This window comes from Triticum urartu, chromosome 7, assembly GCF_003073215.2.
Source record: "Triticum urartu cultivar G1812 chromosome 7, Tu2.1, whole genome shotgun sequence".
In the NCBI taxonomy this organism is placed as follows: domain Eukaryota; kingdom Viridiplantae; phylum Streptophyta; class Magnoliopsida; order Poales; family Poaceae; genus Triticum; species Triticum urartu.
The window spans coordinates 16,278,762-16,299,957 of record NC_053028.1 but is presented as its reverse complement, the minus strand read 5'-3'; the positions used below and the strand labels follow the sequence as shown (position 1 = coordinate 16,299,957).

Here is a 21,196-nt window from a genome sequence, read left to right as displayed (position 1 = left end):
CAGGGCTCTAGAGCGAACATCTTACGTTTTCCAGGGTTCATACGGTAAATAGACCCGGACGGGCCAGGCGAGCTCTCAGCAGGCCTAAGAGGATGGGCCATGGGAATTAACGGGCCCAAGTGTCGTGGGCCGCAAAACAAAATTAATTCGCCGGAGCCGGGGATCGAACCCGGGTCACCCGCGTGACAGGCGGGAATACTTACCACTATACTACAACGACTTGCTTGCTACTTGTGCTCAACTTAGACTACTTAGACAGGATGAGTGTTTGCTTCTTGGGTTTGCCTGCCTAGTTAAATGAGAGGGCCGCCCCCTAAGGAAACTATGGTAAATATTTCAGTATTTTTTTAGTGGGATTATACCAGTGCATTGATTATTTGAGGGGCAATGCTACGCGTCTTTAAAGATCAGCCGGGCCGTGAGCCGTCGGATTTGCCATATCTAGCGAGCGAGCGTGTCTTCACCACTGCAACACGGGGCTTGTTGTAGAATTATTTATGAAACATAAGACTTGTTGCAGAAATTTTTTGCGGTTTTGTTCTAATTTTTTTTTTGCAACTGAGGTCTGGTTGCAGAAAATTTCCTCGGCAGATGTTTTGTTGTAAAACATGACTCATCGTAGACCATTGCAACACCGCATATGTTTAAGAAACATAGCCTCTGTTGCAGAGGCGCGTTTGGCGGTATGCCCTCATTGGACGCGTGTCATGCAGGAGAGGTGGCAGACGCTGCCGCTGCGATCCGCTGGGTCGCCGGGTGATGGTAAGCTTTTCCCTTATTTGAGTGTGTTTTATAGCATTTTATATGAGGTTTTGAACTATCCTCTTTTTATAATTAATCAAAGGATGTTTATGCAATAATTGTGATGCACACTACAACTCGTTATTACAGTTTACTAAACTGGGTTGCCCCCCTCTCCCTCCCATGCACGCGCAATGGTCAACAAGCTTCTCCATCGCCTTTCTTGGCGGCATATCTGAATGGCGCTCCGTTGTACTCAGTCTTAATAGACCATTAGGATAGTTGCTTTTGCAGATGCCGACGAATAGATCAAGGGGGGGGGGGGTGCATCTTCGGCTGGGAGAGAAGGTTTTGATGGGAAGAAAACTCGTCCTTATGGATTGTGTTGTGGGTGTCGGATTACAGATATTCCCTCGCATGCGGTGCCTGTCCTTGGCATCGAGCGGATATCACCGTCGTTGGGGTTGTCCACTTTGCTATCATCGGCAAGGAGGACAGATAGGACAAAGAGGAGTGGTCGGGTGATGAGTGTTGCATTGTTATAGAGGTCACAACCGTCATTCTCAAGACAAAGGGAAATTCAGTAGAGGGGTCTTGGTTGACAAGGAGAAACAGGAATAAAAATATGGGCGAAGAGCTACAAGATTTCTAGGAGGACATGGAGTACCTCACGCTGACATCCTGTGTCTGGGAGTGGAGCCGTGGGTGTCCGGTCAGTGACAGTGAGGTAAGGACATTGGCATCTAATGGTTCACTATTTGCATACAGGAATCATGGACGGCCGGACCATGTTGCATGGTGTCATTCGTCTCCTTGCCAGTTGGGAGCACCTCACATTGACTCACTGGCGTTTGATCGCTCTAGTGAGCAAACTGACCAACACACACAACTCTCAGCCGACGCGCTTTTTTGGGACCGGCAGGGTGAGAAGTGGGCCCACCACGTGGGAGAGGGCGGAGCAATTTGAACGAGAGGACGGGAGGTCTTATTGTGGTATGCAAGCCCACATAATAATCTACAGGTAAACTCCCCTTGAATTAGTTGGGTGGGCCCATGCTAACTTCCTATTAAGCCTCCACCTAATCTGTCCGAACCAGAATTTCATGATGGGAGCTCCCTAATTTCCTATTAAACCTCCATCTAATCCGTTCTCCTATTGAATTTCAGGGTGGGCCTTCCCTAATTTCTTATTAAGCCTTCACCTAATCTTCTAATGGGAACAAGGAGGTGCTGCACTCTTTCCCAAATGGGAAAATACAATAGTCGAAAAGCGAGTGCACGATTCACAAGCATGCACAATCTACCCTCCCTCTTTTCTTAGTAATAGAGTTTGTTCATCTCATATGAGTAAGGTTTAAAGTTGCAAAAGCAAGAAAAATCACTCCAAGTTTGACAAGGTTCCCCTTGGTACTTTGTTAAAGCTTTTCTATAACGAACAAACCCACACGCCACTCCCCCCTCTCCCCCCCCGCTCTCTCTCTCTCTCTCTCTCTCTCTCTCTCGTCACACACGTTCCCCCTTCCCCTCGACATCCACACCGACTGCGCTAGAACCGTCCACAGTTGAGCGGTGACGACGCGTTGAGACAACCGCGTGGGGTACTACTGTGTTTCCGTCCAGATCTGGAGTCCTAGGTGTGGGCGACCAACCACATCTAGATTTGGAGTCACCGCGGTCGAAGCCGTCTGTTTTCCCCCCAGATCTGGAGCCAACATGATGATTGGCGATGGAGGAAATCAGGATACCATCTCCGATGGCCACGTCTTACCACGACTGGCATCGGAGAAGGTAGTCGTTGCCTCCACTTCTCCCTCCGCTGTCAACATCGAAGAAGGTAGGGGAAGAACTCGCCCTATTTTTTCTAGAAAAATTAAGGTAAAAATTAGTTGATCTTCGAGTTGTGTTTATTTTATTTAATTGAGGGAAAACACTAGACTCGTATATTACTATAGACTGATTGCAATCATTAGACAGGGGGGCATTAAGTATTGATGGGACACCAATTCCCTCAAAAAAGAAGTATTGATGGGACACTAGCCAACATCCCAAAGCCACTGTGGAGATTGGAATTCATGCTCCACATTGTTACCAGAAATAGCACAAACGGTGTTATACTCAGTGCCTTTATAAATTTACACGATTGTGTAGCCAGTGAGCCAATAACAACCTCCAGCCAAAGATTTTAACCTTCTCTGGAACCTTAGCTCTCCAAATCACATCCCAAATACTCCAATTATATGTCGTACTTGAAGAGCTAGAAGCAGGGGAATTGTACCTGAATTTGAGTTGGGTGGCAATTTATAAGCAAGTCATCCATCATGTAGAAGGGTGATTTATGCTAAATATCTCCTCTACATAAAAAAGTCAGAAAGTAGACTATGGACAAGGTTAATATTCCATTCATTTTTTATCGAGACAATTAACTGGTTAACCCACCTCAACCTTGAGATTCTAGCGAATTTGGCAACCCGAGGCCATACTGTCTCAGAATCCAGTTGTCTCTCTGAATCTGAATTTTTCATCCATTCACTATACGCCAGATGATGCCTTCCTTGAGTATCTTAACTCCAAGACGGCGATGCATATGAGGAAATGACCACGTCCAGAATATCCACACGAGGATAATATTCTGATCTCAAGACTCTGGAACATAAACTATCTGACTTGTGAATCAGTCTCCACCCTTGCCTTGCCAAGAGAGCTTAGTTAAACATATGCATATCCTAGAATACTAGAACACCTCCTCTCTTTTGTTTTACCAGTTGGTACCACGAGAGCCAATGGACTTGTGATGTCCTTACTCATCGCCCCACCTAAAGTCCCAGATAAGTTTTTCATACTTATCACAACAGCCCAAGGACATTTGAACAATCCAAAGAAGTAAGTGGGAAGCGCTTGAACCACTTACTTGATCAAGACCTCTTTAGCTGCATGGGCCATATACTTTTCAATCCAGTCCTTGCACATTTTTGTGAACCTTTCCATGATCGACTGAAATTCGAGGCAAACATCCTACCTTCTGGGGTTTGTAAACCCAAATATTTACTCTCAAAAGTGGAAGCCACAACACCAAGAGTGACCATTATCTCTTACTGGACATGGGGCGGGCAGTGTTCACTAAATAATAAAGAGCATTTAGCTGGGCTAAGAAGCTATCATGTACACCTTTGAAATAGATTTGGAGTGTCCTTCACTACCCTCACCTCTGTTCGTACGGCCTTGAAGAACAAAAGGCTGTCATCAACAAACATTAGTTTAGAGACATCGCGGCTCCCCCAACAATTTTGATAGGCATTAACCTCCTTTCCAAGACCTGCTTTCTTAAGATGCTTTCCCGACCATCCGCAACCAATAAAATGGTGCATTCAGTATGTGACTGTAATATTCCTTCTCAGCCAGTGAGTACTCCTTATCATGGACCCAAAATCTTTCATGTCCAGGACTAAACATCCTGTTGCAGCACTCCCAGCTTAGTGCAGTCATTGGCCAGGGACTTCAGTAGTTCCCTCTAGTGATGGTACTCTTTAGCATATCTACTCATACCGGAAGGATTTCACGTTGCTATGCACCTTGGTCTGTCTCCGTATTGCAGCCATAGAGGAAAGTGGTTGGAACATGTGTGTACCACTGTACACTCGGAATAAATCACACCAACCCGGCGATGCAATTGCACTTTCAACCCGACGATCACATTTCTTTTACCATACTGTTTGTTATCGTATGTCCAGGATGGCCCCTTATAGCCCCAATTATGAAGATCACACTAGAACAAGGCTTCTCTGAAATTGGTATTTTTCTTTCGGATATCCAAGCTACTGAGAAGTGCTCATGCTGCCACATCGTCTCATAAAAATCACCTATCATCAACAAGTGTTCATGAGCATCTGGTTTATTCTTTTGAGTAAACTCCAGATGTGACGTCTTCCTTACTCCTTAGGTTCACCATGTAGCCCGACACTTCGGGCCACGGGAATAATCATGAATTAAGACATCGATGTACCTCAGGTCATATGGCAGTCTTTTTATTTTAGTTAATTCATCTGAGAACAACGCAAGGCACCCTTTCCCTTACCATCACGCACAATACAATTCTGGCGGCCTACCATCCACCTAAGATTATTGAAACTCTTTTCACATTGCCGAGTTTCAGGAACTAATACGATCATCAAGTGGTATATGTGCGCACGAGGCAAACTAGCTCTTCAACTATCCGGGACTACCCGAGGCCCCAACAGTTCTAGATCAGGCGACTCATTTCTCCTAGTGGTGCCTTCCTTATCACATGTCATTCATCGGTAACCCATGGGCCGATAGCTTCCTAACCGCCTAACACAACTATGTTGCTCATGCCACCTCCATTACCCTCACCTCATGCCTTCTTGTTCAGACCAGGACCCTTGTAACTAGGTGTCGCCACAAACTAACTACCAGACTCACCGTCACGTCCCATGTATTTACCCAACACCGCCCCGGTGTTCACCAGGGATTGATCAACTTACTTCCTTGGCTTACCCTTGAGGCTATTTCTTATCTTTGTGGTGCTTGACTTTCGTGTTACCGGCTCCAGGGGTAGGGGAGGAGTCTTGCTGAGGTTGACTTCACCCACTTCATTTTCCTTGCGGGCTGCCGGACTCATGGAGGAGGCCTGGCCTTGAATCACCTCCGCCCTCCGGGTTCAGCCCCGGCAAGGGAAGGAACCAAGTTGATGTCGAGTTCTACCCCCTTGCTCTGATTTGTACATACAAGCAGGTTTGGAGTGATTGCCAGTATCATGGACAAGACCTTCCCCACCTCCTGCTGGAGTTGGGAACCCATGACAGCCATTGGTGGTGCAGGGGCCGACGCTAGTGTTAGCATAATCTTGATTGTTTTGTTTGGAACATGATGTAGTTGGTGCTTGCATGTAACGTGGCTTTAGTTCTTTGGGGACTAACCAAAGTCATGTACATGTACTAGTAGGAATTCACGTGTTTGAGTCAAGCTTGATTACAAATATGTAGTATACGATGTGATCTAGGTTAAGTCAATTTCCATGTAGGACATGGTCTCGTGGGTTGGCCAACTATATATATTCGCTGACCGGTGCCATGGTCCACGGTCAGACAGAGTTCTCCACCGCGCAAGGCTGCCTAGGATCATCTTCCATGGCCTGCCATCACCCCCATTGGGGGCGACCTCCTCTGACGCGCTCATCACACTTTTGTTCTTGTTAGCCTGACTCTGCCATGGATGATTTGGGGATCTGAGTGTATGTGTTGTTGGTGGATGTGCGATCCTGTTGTGTTTATACTATGAAAAATATGAAATAGGTCAAGGGTTTACCACTATCGGTGTAGAACAATCTTAGAATTTCAATATTGATGAAATTTCAAATAGAGGTGGAGACAAGAGCCAAACCTGTTGCGCAACACATATAAATAACATTCGGTGGAAAGAAAAATACAGAACTTGCCTTTTCTTTTCAAATGTTGATGAATTTTATCATGATCGAATTTTCTTGATGCAGATGCATATTTCGATGGCAATACTGTACTCTTTACTCTAACTCTACTGTGTATTATGTTTATAGTTTCTACAAACAATTTTATCGTGTTTGTATAATTATCATAGCTGTAGTAGTACCAAGTGAATTAAAATAGTGATAGCAATTTATATTATATAGTTAACTCAATTCCATTGCTAAAATTGTTTTTCTTTCATGATCCTTAATGCAGAATTTGAAGCTGATATCATGCAAAACATCAACCGGAGCTCCAACACCCCCATCTTCGTGCATCGTGTTATGTTTGGACCCGAAGGCTGGGCGGACCTACCACATGGATTATTGCACTCCATCATTGTCCTATTGGGTTCAACTCGTGACCTTCTTGCGTTCATCGCCACCTGCCCTAGCTGGTATGCCGCATTCATGTCAATCAAATCTACCTTAGGCGAGCTCTTCCCACCTGTTATTTTCCGGAACTGTGCCGACCAGACAAGCTCAGCTGGCTCTAACATTGGAAACACATGGGAGCTCATTGATCCAGTATATCCAAGTACTCCATTGTGTCGCTTGACCCCTTCAAGTATTTTGGACAAAATGGCAGTCGTCAAATGTTCTTATGGTCATGCGATTTTCTGCTACGACAGATCTCTTGTCATTATGGACGTTCTCACTGGCACTACGGTTGCAGCTCCACCTTTCCCATTGAGTCAACTATGCTACAGAACCTTCATATCTCCAGAGGCGTCACCAGATTCATATCTATTTGTCAGCAGCCCACACTGCCTGTACGCTTGGCGAGTTGGGAGCCCCTCTTGGTTGCACTGCGATTTTCTAAATGCACATTTAATCAAGGAGATGGTGTCCTTCAAAGGCCGGGTCATTATGAGGATGCGTCAAAAACTATACACCGTGCATTTGGCACCCCAGTTTCATGTTGAGGTACTAAGAGTTGAGTGCAGAGATTATATGGACCCGTACGTGCTTTTCGGAAATTTGGTGGCTTGTGAAGACACACTTCTCCTACTTGGTCGTAACGGGGAAGTCTTCTCCATTGACTTCTCAACTGAACCTGCAAAGTATGTGAGCGTGGAAGAGGGAGGCTTGAAGAAGTGGGCGTTCTTCTTTGGCGCGAAATGTACTGGACAGCCACGACTCTTAGTGAACCCAGAGAGAATGGGTTTAAGGGGTGGCCTTGTCTATCAGTTGGATGAAAACTATCGAGTATTTTCATACCCAGTAGATGGCAACCAAAATGAGGAGTTGGAGCCAGAACCTTGTTTTGCGACGATCAATGCTTATCTTGCTCGCAATCCTACATCCTTTGCAGCTTGGGTATGAGATCGTGTCATTGCACCGCACAGTTGTCTTGTTGTCGTTGGCTGCACTTGGGGACTTTTTGTCGCTATGTTCCTTCTAGTTTCCGCTCCTTTGAAGGAGTACATCAAGATTTGTAATAATCTCTGTTTGCCACCCAGTGTACATTCCTGGAGGCAAAACGTGTGCTACATGTTGCTGTTTTTGCTGAACCTTGTTAATTACTCCCGTTTTGCATACAAGGGATAAGGGTTTGCATCTTGAAACAATACTAGCTTCTTGGGTCTTCATATCACTCTTCAGCATTTTTTGTGTGCACCATGTCAGATGTGCCTGGGCTTTTATTTTAGTTATGTGCTTTGTTTGGTCCATACATCTATTTGTAGCTTGATCTTCTTTTAAACAGAGATAATCAAATGCATGCAGAGCTGTTTGCTGAAGCTATGTTCAAATGCAGATCTGTTTGGTTGTCGAACACTCTGTCTGCCTAGTTTTTGTTGGTGCGAAATATAAAATTTGTGCTGAATGCACATATGCTGCTTATATGTTTGTTGGCTGAACTTGCAGTTTATAATAACCTGATGCTATGGACTTGCATCCTCACTCTAATTCTTGGTGACCTTGCAATTCTCGAGCCCAAAATAGCGTACAATGTTCAGTTAAAAAATTGTAGCTCTGCCCAAGCTATGTTCTCAATGTTTACATTTCCACCCAATGAGACTGTCATATGCTCAAGCACATCATGTGAATAATCAACAACCATAGTACAATTACTCTTAGCTATCTATGTATGAAAAGGAAGTTACAGACCTAGCCCATGTTATCAAGTGCCCAGGTACAAGAAAACTCCACAATCTGTAATAAATGAGAAATAAAACATATGGGTCCCTTGTAATTGCCGCAGAAAAAAGAGGAAAGTACATAATCTGATAACTTAATCTACACTTCTGTTTGTAATGCAAGTTTCGGAACGAACATTCAGTGAACTACTCATCCTGTGACTGCAACATTGTAGAATCCTCCCACCAAAGCTGTATCAGAAGCTAATCACCAACTGCACCCACGGCCGTAAGATCATCGCAGGCCGGAACGAGGAAACGCGCGGGGAAGACCCAGGTTGACTGCAATTTCAGGTACCGTCTTCCAGTGTCGAAGAGCTGTGTCGAACGGTAATAACATTTTTGCCATAGTTGCACTGCAGCCCAAGGTTTTTCAGACTGATAACTCGGGAAGTATATGTGGTTGCTCCTCCCTCCCCATCCCTCCGGGTTCATGCACGGCAACGCCTCGCACCGCTCGTCAACGCTGATAAAGACGGCCCAGTTATCTAACTTGTTCACCTTCACCCACCTTGCCTTCTTGGTCATGGTGTCCAATGACTCAAGCTTGAAGGCCATGAACTGGAAGGCCTCCGAGCGCATCGCTCTTCCCGCCTCCACAAGTTTGATCAAGAGAAGTGCATCACCACACACCGCTAGCCATGCCTTGTCATTTGCCGAATAGAGATCTTCGGTTTTATCTTCCTCAAACACAACTTTAAACTTCTGAATAATGAGACTGGGTGACAAGTGAATGATGTAGAACCACCCGAAAGACCCTAGGGCATATGTCTTGCCCTTGAAGGCCACATTTTGTTCAATCGAAAAACGACCAACTTTAGGACTGTGTTTTGTCCAAGAGTCGCTCCCGATGCGCCACAGGAACAGATAGGCTCCAGCCCCGACTAGGAGATGCGAGTCAGCGGATGCAACAGGGGCAGTTAAGGTGACATAGCTGATGCAAGTGAAGAGAACTGACGGAGGGAAGGAGGACCAACCTTAGTGCCACTGAATGGATTAACAATATGGAACCCATTGTTGTCGTAGAAGATGAGCTGACCATGGGAGTAGCGCAGAAAGGTCATGCTTCTGAGGTCACTCAAGGAAAGAAAACTGCGAGAGGATGAGGTGGCAGCAGGGTCGGCCAATCTCCATGTGCATTTGTGGAATAAGGTCCAACAGTTAGGCAAGAGAGATTGTCCACCGTCGGTACGGAGATTGGGTGGAGGAGCAGAGGCTGGACAGAGGACCTGTGGGCTGAGAAGAGATCACACCAAGGATGACAAGTGCTACCAAAGGCGAGGAGGTCACGAAACGAGCGTAGTAGAGCGGCAACGGGCTGGAGCAGGTCGTCCGGAAGCTTTTCCCATCCTTGCGGCCGAGATGAAGCAAAGAGTGAGGAGACAGAAGCAGAACATGTCCTGTTGGCCATTATTTGCACGATGGCACTCTACCTGCTCAACACAAAATTCAAAAAAAAGGTTAGGCATGTGAAACAAGGTATATAACTGTATAAAAATGAACAGGAGTTACCAAGATGAGCTACCAAGATTCTAAAAAACATGACTGGTGCGTGCCGTTAGGACATCAACGCTACACTAATCGCATTGAGTTGCGGCCACCTCATCCTGCACTGAGCTGAACTGAACAAAGGTACAAAGGTACTAATCTTGCACTGAACTGAACAAATGTACTAATCGCATTGAGTTGTGGCTCCCGAGAATATCAGAATAGGATCAACAACAATGCAGGCACTGGATATCAATTATATGGGGAAGTTATATATATGCGCTAGATAGAAAATAAATGTTTGTGCCTAGTATTTCTCAAACTAATATTGTATCTGGCAAGTGTCGATGCTGACAGAAAAATAAAAGCAGAGCACATATGATTTTCCTAGCAAATTGAGAATCAGTGATCGACACCCTCTATTATTATCTCTAAAAACATTGATTGGCAATGTAGAACAACCACCATCGGCTCGAACTATCTCATGACATCACACGAACTACAAGAGAGGTTGGGAGCCCCACTTGGTTGGGCTGTGATTTTGTAAGTGCACATTTGATCCAAGAGATGGTGGCCTTCAAAGTCCGGATCATTACGAGGGTACATCAAAAGTTGTATACCGTGCATTTGGCACCCTAGTTTTCATGGTGAGCTACTAAGAGTTGCTTGCACCAATTATATGGACCGGTAGATGCTTTCGGGAAATTTGGTAGCTTGTGAAGACACGCTTCTCCTACTTGGCTGTAACGGGGATGCCTTCTCCATCGATTTTTCGACTGAAACTGCAAATTATGTGAGGGGATAGATGGAGGCTTGAAGAAGTATGTATTCTTCTTTGGCCAAAAACAGGCATGACACGTGAACCAAGAGGGGATGGGGCTAATTGATGGCCATGTCTACCAGTTGGATGAAAATGCTTGAGTATTTTCATAACCTGAAGATGGCAACCAAAATAAGAAGTGGGTGCCAGAACCTTGTTTTGCGACGATAAATGCTCATCTTGCTCGCAATCCTACATCTTTTGCAGCTTGGGTATGAGATCATGTTGTTGCACCATGTAGTTGTCTTGTTGTCACTGGCTGCACTTGGGGGCTGTTTGTGTTCCATTGTTATGTTACTTAGGGCGTGTTTGGATCACGCCTTGGGTTGCCGAGCCACATGTGCCGCGTGCCAAACAATCTCCAGCAGCTGTTTGCTTCCTGCCACGCTGTAGTATGTGATAGCAAAACAAACTACTGTGTTGCGCTTTTTCGTGCCTAACATGTGCCGGACGAATCGTCCGCCTCACTTGCGGCTTGCCGCAGGTTGGAGTGGCAGGCTGAAGTACCGAACCAAACACTCCCTTATTCTTTTCGCTTCTCTGACGTAGTGCATCAAGATTTGTAATAATCTTTGTTTGCTATCCAATGTACATTCTTGGAGCCAAAAACTTGTTCTACATGTTGCTTTTTTCGCCAAAGCTTGTCAATTACTCCCATTTTGCATAAAAAAGACAGGGGTTTACATCCTGAAACTATTTAGTGCCTGTTGGGTCTTCATATCACTCTTTAGCATTTTTTGTGTGCACCAGGTGAGATGTGCCTGGGTTTTTATTTACTTATGTTCTATGTTTGTTCATCTATCGGCAGCTCGATCGATCTCCTTCTACAAACGGAGGTAATGAAATGCACGCAGAGCTGTTTGCTGAAGCTACATACAAATGCGGAGATACATACACATGTCAACGGTGTCATCACTCATCACGCACAGAAAAAAAATGACATCATAGCAAGATTCCATTTATTCGAACCAAGATGGATTGTCTTTTTGCAGATGTTGAAGCCTTGTACGGATCCAAATGATGGGAAATGCCACATAGGGAAAAAAATGCAAATGGTCTGAAATCACAGAATATATATTGCTGATTTTTATTCTGTCATTGTTAAACAGCGACATGGTAATCTGCCAAATAAATCCGTCTTAAGATGATAATAACTGAACAGTTGTTCTATGGAAGATATCTGACGGTGGATTAGGATCGAAATGGTTCTAGAAAATCGTATGAAAAGTAAGGGTAAACACCTTAATTAGGCTTCTAGTATGAAAGACAAAACAATTCTCAGCTCACACACAATGAACACAATGGCACAAGCAGGTTTTTTGCGCTGCGCACAACCCTTGCAGCTTTTCTGTATCTCTTTTTCTCCTTTTATTATGGTACAAAGGAAATGGCCTGTAACAGTCCGAACAAAATGCTCGCAGTGATCCTCGGCGTTCATTCCATCCCACGAACAAGACCGTGCAGAGCGTGGACTAAGCCCGACTCACTTATCCAGCTGACCACCTCCATCGTGCCATCCCACGACCTGGCTAACCGAAACACGATGAGAAAGACGCCTAACCAGCTAATTATGCACATGTGCAGTGAGTATGCAAACCTTTGCCATGGCACACTTATTAGAAGCAAAACAGCTGCCATGGCAGTCAAAAAGCTCTGCCATGGCACTAAATAAAGACAGCACAAGTTTATTCAACATGAAAAGATGAAGAACAGCAGCAAGCTTATAACTTGATGAATAATGAGCACTGCACAGATGCTAGCGAGTAGGTATTAGGAATTTGCATTTTGGGGTCAGACCTAGATCACCTTAGGTGTGTAGTATCAAGTGGCCCAAGTACAAGTAAACTCTGTAATTTGTAGTAAATGAGAAATAAAACATAAGGTCCCTTATAATCCCACAAAAAAAGCAGAATCAAATAACTCTACAGCGAAAGCTTCTGTTTGCAATGCAATTTTAGAAAAAAGTTAAGAACATTCAGTAAAAATACTCATCATGTAACTGCAAACAAGGTAGAACTCTCCCACGAAAGCTGTATCAGAGGACAATCACCAACCGCACCTGTGATGGCCGTAAGATCATTGTTGACCGGAGCGACGAAATGCAGCGGGGAGGACCCAGGTTGGCACCAATCTGTGGTACTGGCTTCCAGTTTTCGAGAGCCACGAACTTGTCGAATGGTTGTTAGCTCTTTGCCATAGTTGCACTGCAGCCCAAGGTCGTTCAGACTCATAACTTGGGAAGTATATGTGGTTGCTCCTCCCTCCCCATCTCTCCGGGTTCATGAACGACAACGCCTCGCATCGCCCGTCGGCGCTGACAAAGATGGCCCAGTTATTCAACCTGTCCACCTTCGCCCACCTTGCTTTCTTGTTCTTGGCGTCCAACGACTTGAGCTTGAAGGCCTTGAACTGGAAAACCTCAGAGCTTATCCATTTTACTGCCTCAAGTTTGATTAAGAGAAGCACGTCGCACACCACAAGCCATGTTTTTTGATTTGTCCAATAGCGATCTTCAGTTCTATCTTCCTCAAACATAATTTCAAACTTCTGAGCTAAGAGACAGGGCGAAAATTGTATGATGCAGAAGGACCCAAAAGACCCTAGGGTGTATGTTTTGCCCTTGAAGGCCACAATTTGTTCAATCCTAAGAAAAGGAACTTTAGGATAGTGTTCCAACCAAGAGTTGCTCCCGACGCGCCACTGAAACAGATAGCCTCCGCTGCCGACAAGGAGATGCGAGTCAGCGGATGCAACAGGGGCAGTCAAGGTGGCATAGCTAATGTGAATGAAGTTGTCTGACTTGAGGCAAGGAGACACAACCTTAGCGCCACTGAACGCATTAACAATGTAGAACCCCTTACTGTCGAAGAAGATGAGGTGACCGTAGGAGCAGCGCAGAAAGAACATGCCTCTGAGGTCACTCAAGGAAAGAAAGCTGGGATAGGATGAGGCGGCAGCAGGATCAGCCAATCTCCACGTGCATTCGTGGTAAAGGGTCCAGTAGTCATAGTCATACCACGGATACCGTTGGCGGTCGGTGCTCGGGTGGAGGAGGAGAGGGTACAAAGAGGACGTGTGCGCTGAGAAATCACGCCAGGGACGACAGGTGGAACCAAAGGCGAGGAGGTCGCGGAACGAGCTGAGGAGAGCGATGATGGGTCGGAGCAAGTCGTCCGGGAGCTCGGCCCATCCGCGTGGTCCAGATGAGGCAGAGGCATAGCATGTTCTCTTCGCCCTGATTTACACAGCGCTCTCCCTGTTCGACAAGGAAAATTCAGGACAAGGGTTAGACATGCGCAGCAAGGTATAGTAGTTGTACAAAAAGGAACTGGAGCTACCAAGATTCAATAAACATGATTTGTGTGTATCGTTCAAATATCATCGCGTCACTACAATTACATCATACACTAATATTAACAAAGATACTGATCGCCTTAAGTTTTTTTTTTTTTGGGTTGAAAAAGAGAGTTTCCTCTCCGATCTCCATTATCAGTAATCACTGAGTCCTAGAAACCCAGACCGAAATTACAGATAACGCTGCTGACCTACACCACATCGACAGATCCAATGATCCGCGCCCCTGAAACGATGTAGGAAACTAGGAACCCCCTACTCATCAGGATTGCAACCTCCCAGCCTGCAAAAGGAACTAAGTCTAAACACACACAGTCGCCTATCACCTTAAGTTGTTGCTCCTCAGAATAAAATTAACAACTACTCCCTCCGTTCCTAAATATTTGTCTTTTTAGAGATTTCAAACGGAGTACCACATACGGATGTATATAGACATATTTTAAAGTGTAGATTCACTCATTTTTCTCCGTATCTAGTCACTTGTTGAAATCTCTAGAAAGACAAATATTTAGGAACGGAGGAAGTACATAGAAGCTACACGGGTGGTAGATAGATCGGCTGTTGGAGTTTCATATAATTCCCCTATTCTTCGCGTCCACTGAACTATACACACCACAATCGCCTATTTCTCAAACTAATACTATGTCTGGCAAGTGTTGATACTGCCTGAAAAATGAAAGCAGAGCACATATGGTTCTCCCTCTGTTATTATCTGCAATGTTGAAGATCTAAAGCAGGGAAAGTCTCAATCTGGACTGTTTTTCTTCTTCGAGAATAAGCAGAATCTATCCATGCATTAACAATATCCAAGCAATTCAGTTCCATATCTAGGTGTGATTAATCTTGGAGATGTAAGGCGGATCTGATGCAACATCCGCAGGGGAACGAGAGGGACGGAGAGATGGAGCACAGGACGAGGTAGGGGTATTACGTAGGCGATGAGGACGAGGACGCAGCCGCCGCCGCAGCCGACGCCGAGGAAGAAGGATGCGCGTCGATCTCCGGCGGCGGCGCCTCCATGCGCGCCGCCGTTTCTTCCAGCTCTTCTTCGATGGGCGGCGCGGCCTGTAAAGCAGTACGGTACAGAACTACAGATCAGTTTTTCTCTTTTCACCTGGATATTTCCTTCTTCCGGTTATAACGCCGGCCCAGCCCAGTCTAGCCATGGTACACCTTCGCATCGCTAAAAAAAAACTATTTTGAGCACAATAGATAAAAAAAACTATTTTGAACACAATGGCGTCTGTAAGATGTTCTTAGAGCAACACCTCCCCGATCTTTGTCGGAAAAAAAAATCGGTCCAATCTCTGTCGAAAAAAACACCGCTCCGATCATCATAATAACAGTTATTATGGCGATTTTGGCAAAAAAAAACACACTCTAGCAGAGTCGCTATCCCCGCCCTCGATCGGCATCATTATTGCAGCGCGCCTCGAATACAGCTCGTGAGCCACCATATTTGACAGCGAAAGGGGGTATTTGGAGGGCGCTCCATCCAGAAAACGGCTTGGCACGAGCGACATTTACCCCCTCCCGCAGCTCTTCTTGCCCACACCGCCGCCTCCCCTCCTCGCTTTAGGGTCGTGTTTCACCTCTTCCGGACGTCCCAGGCCCCCGCCTACAATGGGCTAGACGGTGCTTTGACCCTCGCGTCCGATCCCACACGTTCCATGACTCCCGCGGCTCCGGTGGCTAACATGCCTCCGACGGCCGACTGCCACCACCTAGGCCAACACCTTGTCCACATTGTCGCCGAAAAGCCCGCCATAGAGGTGGCAAGTTCTACGAGACCACATGAAGGCGGCGGGTCTCCCCCAACCAGTACCAAAGGGACATAAGAAGAAGATAGGAAAACTAGATGCCCGCGGCCCTCACCCACCTCGATTCATCACGGCGGCCGACGAAATTGGCAACTTCCCAGTCGTATGTCGGATCAGCAACAACGACCAGGTCAAGAAGGCCATTCTATACCTTGCATTCATTTTTTGTTTGTTTGAATGCGAGATGGCCATGGAAATTGTGGTACATGTGCAATGTTTATGATTTAGTGATTATTTATTGAATTTGTCGGGACCGGCCCTCAATGACGAAACATTTCTTAATACACCGAGACAAATAATGTCGATCTTGAGGATGCATCATTGTCGCTTTTTAAACATGACTCCATCCAAGATATGTAATTTGATCGATTCGAGGCCTCCGGCTCATTGAAGAAAAAGGCAATTCGGAAAAAAGCGTAGGCTCGAAATGCAACAGGAGATGAAGGCACATAGGCTCTAAATCGAAGAGGATCGTGCGAGATCATCACATAGCCGAGCATAATCATTTCATCATGTTGGATCTGAACCTAATGGATCCAGTGGTGCGAGATTTCTCGGTGTCGTAGCGAGACTTGATCATTCGAAACAGGAAGCTCAAAAAGAGGGTATGGCAGGAATACATGATTAGTATATGTCGCTGGTGAAGTAGTGTTTTTGTTCATGCAACTTGTCAAAAACTATGTGCATTTTTGCTTGATGTGCTAAATGTTTAAATTATGAGGTAATCGAAGTGTTTGAATGTGGAAACCAATATTTTTATTATTTTATATGAAGGCTCAGATATGGCAACTATGAGTTTGCGCGTTGCGCGCCCACCCTCCATATGGCGAATCTGCTAGAGTTGCTCTTATGGTCATGCTATCTTCTCGCCCCGCAGATTGCTTGTCATTATGGATGTGCTCATTAGTGCTAGGGTTTGAACTTCACCTTGCCCATTGATCCAGCTCTACTATAAAGTCTTCATATCTTCACGGTGTCAGCAACCTGCACTGCCTGCGTGCTTGGTGAGTTGGGAGCCCTTCTTGGTTGCCCTGCAATTTTTCTAAATGCGCATATGATCAGTTGCGTAACCAGCCTCAGCCCATGCCCCAGGCAAGCCATAGAGCTACAGTAATTAAAGTAGCTACATTACGCTATAGTAGCGACCTTTCAGGAAGTGTTTCACCGCCATGCCCCAGGACATGGCCCCTTTTGCTTGGGGCCTGGCTACGTCCTTCATATGATCATGCATATGGTGGCAATCAAAGGCCGAACCATTGCAAAGATATCTAGAAAGCTTTACACCATGCATTTTGCACCCCAATTTTTCTTTGAGGCACTAAGGGTTGTTTGCTGTGATAATATGGACCCAGCCAAGCTTTCCCGCGAGTTAGTGGCTTGTGATGACATGCTTATCCTACTTTGTGGCAATGAGGAAGCCTTCTTCATCGACTTTTCGTTTGAATCTGCAAAGTATGTGAAGCTGGTAGATGGAGGCCTAAAGAAGTGGGCATTCTTCTTCGCCGACAAAGATAATGACCAGCCACGACACTTGGTGAACCGAGAGAGGATGTAGTTAAGGGGCGGCCATGTACCGTGCAGTTGTCTGGTTGTCGCGGGTTGCACTTGGGGACTATTTGATGTTTGGGTCTCTAGGTTTGTTCTAGTTTCCGCTCCTCTGACATTTTCTTGAGGAATCACCGGTGGAAGAGTTCTTCCACCTGAATATACTGCTCAAAGATGTCAAAAACCAAGAGTAGTTACATCAAGATTCGCAATAATATGTTTGCTATACAGTGTACATTTCTGGAGCCAAAAACTTGTGCTACATGTTGACGTTTTGTTGTTTTTGCTTAACCTTGTTAATTTCTTCCATTTTGCATAAAAGATACGGGTGGTTATCACCCTTCGGCATTGTGTGTGGGCTTTTATTTAACTATGTGCTTTGTTTGTTCCATACATCTATATGTGGCTTGATCTCCTTTTAAAAACAGAGGTAATAAAGTGCAAGCAGAGCTGTTTGCTGAAGCTAGGGACAAATGCAGAGCTATTTGGTTGTTGAACAATCTATCTGCCTGGTTTTTCTTGGTGCAAATTCTGAATTTTGTGCTCAATGCGTATGTTGCTTATATGTTTGTTGGCTGAACTTGGCGTGCGAATGCACAACATTTTGCACTATATATTAACCTGAACGCATACCTGCTGATAGGTAATGCTATGGACTTGCATCCCCACTGCGATTCTTGCAACTCTCCATCCCAAAATGGTGTGAAATGTTCAGTTAAAAAAATTGCAACCCTCCTTAAGCTATGTTCTTAATATTCATATTTCCACCCAGTGCGACTGTTATATGTTCAAGCACATCACATGAACAATCAACAACCACAACACAAATACTCTGTTGCGGTAAGAACACCTTAGGTATCTAGTATGAAAGGAAGTTGCAGCCCAGATCATGTTATCAAGTTACCCAAGTACAAGAAAACTCTACAATCAGTAGTGGATGAGAAATTAAATATATGGTCCCTTATAATCGCCAAAAAAGGATAGTGCGGAATCAATGATCTTTACAGTGAAAACTTTTAAGTTCTGAGACAAGCCAAAAGAACATTCGGTAAACTACCCATCCTGCAACTGTAACATGGTAGAATCCCCCCAAGAAAGCTGTATCAGAAGCTAATCACCGGCCGCATCCTCAATTGCCCTAAGATCATTGCTGACCAGAGCGAGGAAATGTGCCGGGAAGGATCCAGGTTGACTCCAATCTATGGAACTGGATTCCAGTATTCACGAGCTGCAAACATCTCGCAAGGTCGTTATATTTTTTCCATAGTTTGACTGCAGCCCACGGTTCTTCAGACTGATAACATGGGAAGTATATGTGGTTGCTTTTCCCTCCCCATCTCTCCGGGTTCATGCATGGCAACGCCTCACATCGCACGTCAGCGCTGACAAAGATGGCCCAGTTATCCAACCTGTCCAACTTCACCCACCTTGCCTTCTTGTTCACGGCGTCCAGTGACTTGAGTTTGAAGGCCTTGAACTGGATGGGCTCAACCTCCGAGCATATCTTCCTTCCTGCCTCAAGTTTGATCAAAAGAAGTGCATCGCCGCACGCCACAAGCCATGTTTTTTGATTTGTCCAATAGAGATCTTCGGTTCTATCTTCCTCAAACACAAGTTTAAACTTCTGAATTATGAGACTAGGTGACAAGTGTACGATGCAGAAGGATCCAAAAGACCCTAGGGCGTATGTTTTACCCTTGAAGGCCACGATTTGTTCAATCTTAAGAAGAAGAACTTTAGGACAGTGTTCTGACCAAGAGTCGCTCCCGATGCGCCACTGGAACAGATAGACTCCACTGCCGACAAGGAGACGCGAGTCCGCAGATGTAACAGGGGCAGTCAAGGTAGCATAGCTAACACGAGTGAAGTTACCTGACTTGAGGCGAGGAGGCACAACCTTAGCACCACTGAACGCATTAACAATGTAGAACCCATCTTCGTCGCAGAAGATGAGGTGACCGTAGGAGCAGCGCAGAAAGAACATTCTTCTGAGGTCACTCAAGGAAAGCAAACTGTGCCAGGATGAGGCGGCAGCAGAATCAGCCAATCTCCACGGATCGGACAATTTCCATGTGCATTCCTGGAAAACAATCCATTGGTGATACCAGGGAGATCGTTGGCTGTCGGTACTCGGGTGGAGGAGGAGAGGCTGCAAAGAGGGCGTGCGTGCTGACAATAGATCACGCCAAGGACGACAGGTGGCACCGAAGGCAAGGAGGTCGCGGAAGGAGCCGAGGCGAGTGACTAATGATTGGAGAAAATCTTCCGGGAGCTCTGCCCATCCACACGGCCTGGATGCAGCAAAGACTGGGGAGGCAGAGGCATAGCGGGTTCTCTTAGCCCTGATTCGCATGGCGGCGCGCTCCCTGTTCAATGCAGCAAATTCAGGACAAAAGGTTAGGCATGTGAAGCGAGTCATAATTGTATGAAAAAGAACAGGAACTACCAAGATAATAAAAAAAATATCGCCACACTACGCTTTGCATCACAAACTGAACTGAACAAAGGTACTGATCACTTTGAGTTGTCACTCCCCGGAAGCTTAGAATTAAATCGACAGCGATGCAGGCACATGATTAGGGTGCTGTTGAGAAGTTATAGATAGAAGGACTGCTGAAGTTTCATAGAAATTTTTGTGTACACTGAAATATACACCACAATCGCCTGTTACTCAAACTGAATAAATGTCAGGTGCCGAGTGCTTGATACTGACTGACAGCACCTAGTGTCAAACTGAATCAGGCTGAGAAAAAAGAATGATACAGGCAAATATGATTCTCCCTAGCATATTGATACAGGGATGTCAGACTGACACCCTCTATTCTTGCCTGCAATGTTGGAGATCTAGGGCAGGGGCAGTCTCAATCTGGATTGTTTTTCTTCAAGCATAGCAAAATCAATCTTTGTCTAATATCCACCTAATTTAGTTCTATATGGGGGCGTAATAACTAATTTTGTGGATGAATCTATCATCTAATACAACATCAGCAGGCAAACGCAACGAGATGAGATGCAGAAAGAAATTAATAACCAGGAGAAAAAGAAGGAGGAGTACAAGGCGAGGGTATTACGTCGGCGACGAGGACGAAAAAGCGGTCGCCGGCGCCGAGGAAGGAGGATGCGCGTCGATCTCCGGTGGCGGCGCCTCCATGAGCGCCGCCGTTTCTTCCAGCTCTCCGATGGGCAGCGCAGCAGTACGGTACGGTACAGGTCATTTTTTTTCCCAGGTCAGTTATAATAACGCCGGCCCGGCCCAGGAGTTTGAGGCGCTGGAGTTAGCAGCAAATACCCTACCCCTAAAAAAAGCAGCAAATACCGCGATTTCCTATTTGCCGCTTGTTGCGTAGAATTGTCGACGCAATGCACTGGCGAGCCACCCTACAATTTTTTGTTTATTATTACCAGCAAAAAGCGTGCGCATTGCAACGGGAGAAAAAACTCAGACTATCCAATGACCATGATCACATTTTGCTGCATCACCGGGATACACTAAGGCCCTGTTCGGAAGTGCCCCAGCTTCCAAAAATCGCTGGCCCCAGCTTCTCATCGAGCGACCCAGCTTCTCGAAGGAGGAGCGATCCGTTCGGCTGCCCGCTGTGCCTCCTATCGCATCGCAGGCAGGGCTGGTAGCCCACGAAAACAGGCTGCTGTGGCCTGCTCGGCCATACAGTGGATCTTGCTGCCAGGCCTGTCCAGGAGCTCTCCTTCGTGCAGCTGCCGGCGGCGACCAACGGAGGAAGTGGCGGCAGATGGGGAGACGACAGCACGGGGACGTTGGGCGGTTGCTGCG

At 45.8% G+C, this 21,196-nt stretch overlaps 2 protein-coding genes and 2 pseudogenes across 2 annotated transcripts; 1 reads left to right on the top strand and 3 right to left on the bottom strand.

The window, feature by feature from the left end:
• Nucleotides 1-2,228: 2,228 nt before the first annotated feature.
• Nucleotides 2,229-7,817, top strand: LOC125524608. The gene is made up of 2 exons (XM_048689650.1): nucleotides 2,229-2,575; nucleotides 6,456-7,817. The coding sequence occupies exons 1-2, from the start codon at nucleotides 2,455-2,457 to the stop codon at nucleotides 7,562-7,564; spliced, it is 1,230 nt and encodes a 409-aa protein (XP_048545607.1). The 5' UTR covers nucleotides 2,229-2,454; the 3' UTR covers nucleotides 7,565-7,817.
• Nucleotides 7,818-8,583: 766 nt separating this feature from the next.
• LOC125518147 lies at nucleotides 8,584-10,974 on the bottom strand (annotated as a pseudogene).
• Nucleotides 10,975-11,903: 929 nt separating this feature from the next.
• LOC125521476 lies at nucleotides 11,904-15,134 on the bottom strand (annotated as a pseudogene).
• A 3,117-nt stretch (nucleotides 15,135-18,251) lies between these two features.
• Nucleotides 18,252-20,644, bottom strand: LOC125521138. Its single transcript, XM_048686187.1, has 2 exons — nucleotides 20,478-20,644; nucleotides 18,252-19,772 (listed from the first exon to the last, which is right to left on the bottom strand). Exons 1-2 carry the CDS (start codon nucleotides 20,555-20,557, stop codon nucleotides 18,551-18,553), a joined length of 1,302 nt encoding a protein of 433 aa, XP_048542144.1. The 5' UTR covers nucleotides 20,558-20,644; the 3' UTR covers nucleotides 18,252-18,550.
• Nucleotides 20,645-21,196: the final 552 nt, after the last annotated feature.

Excerpts from the sequence above, each read along its gene's own strand:
- LOC125524608 (XM_048689650.1), top strand. The coding sequence starts at position 2,455 with ATGATGATTGGCGATGGAGGAAATCAGGATACCATCTCCGATGGCCAC. Across the intron at positions 2,576-6,455 it reads CGCTGTCAACATCGAAGAAG|AATTTGAAGCTGATATCATG; the intron begins GTAGGGGAAGAA and ends TCCTTAATGCAG.
- LOC125521138 (XM_048686187.1), bottom strand. The coding sequence starts at position 20,557 with ATGGAGGCGCCGCCACCGGAGATCGACGCGCATCCTCCTTCCTCGGCG. Across the intron at positions 19,773-20,477 it reads TTTTCGTCCTCGTCGCCGAC|GGAGCGCGCCGCCATGCGAA; the intron begins GTAATACCCTCG and ends TGCATTGAACAG.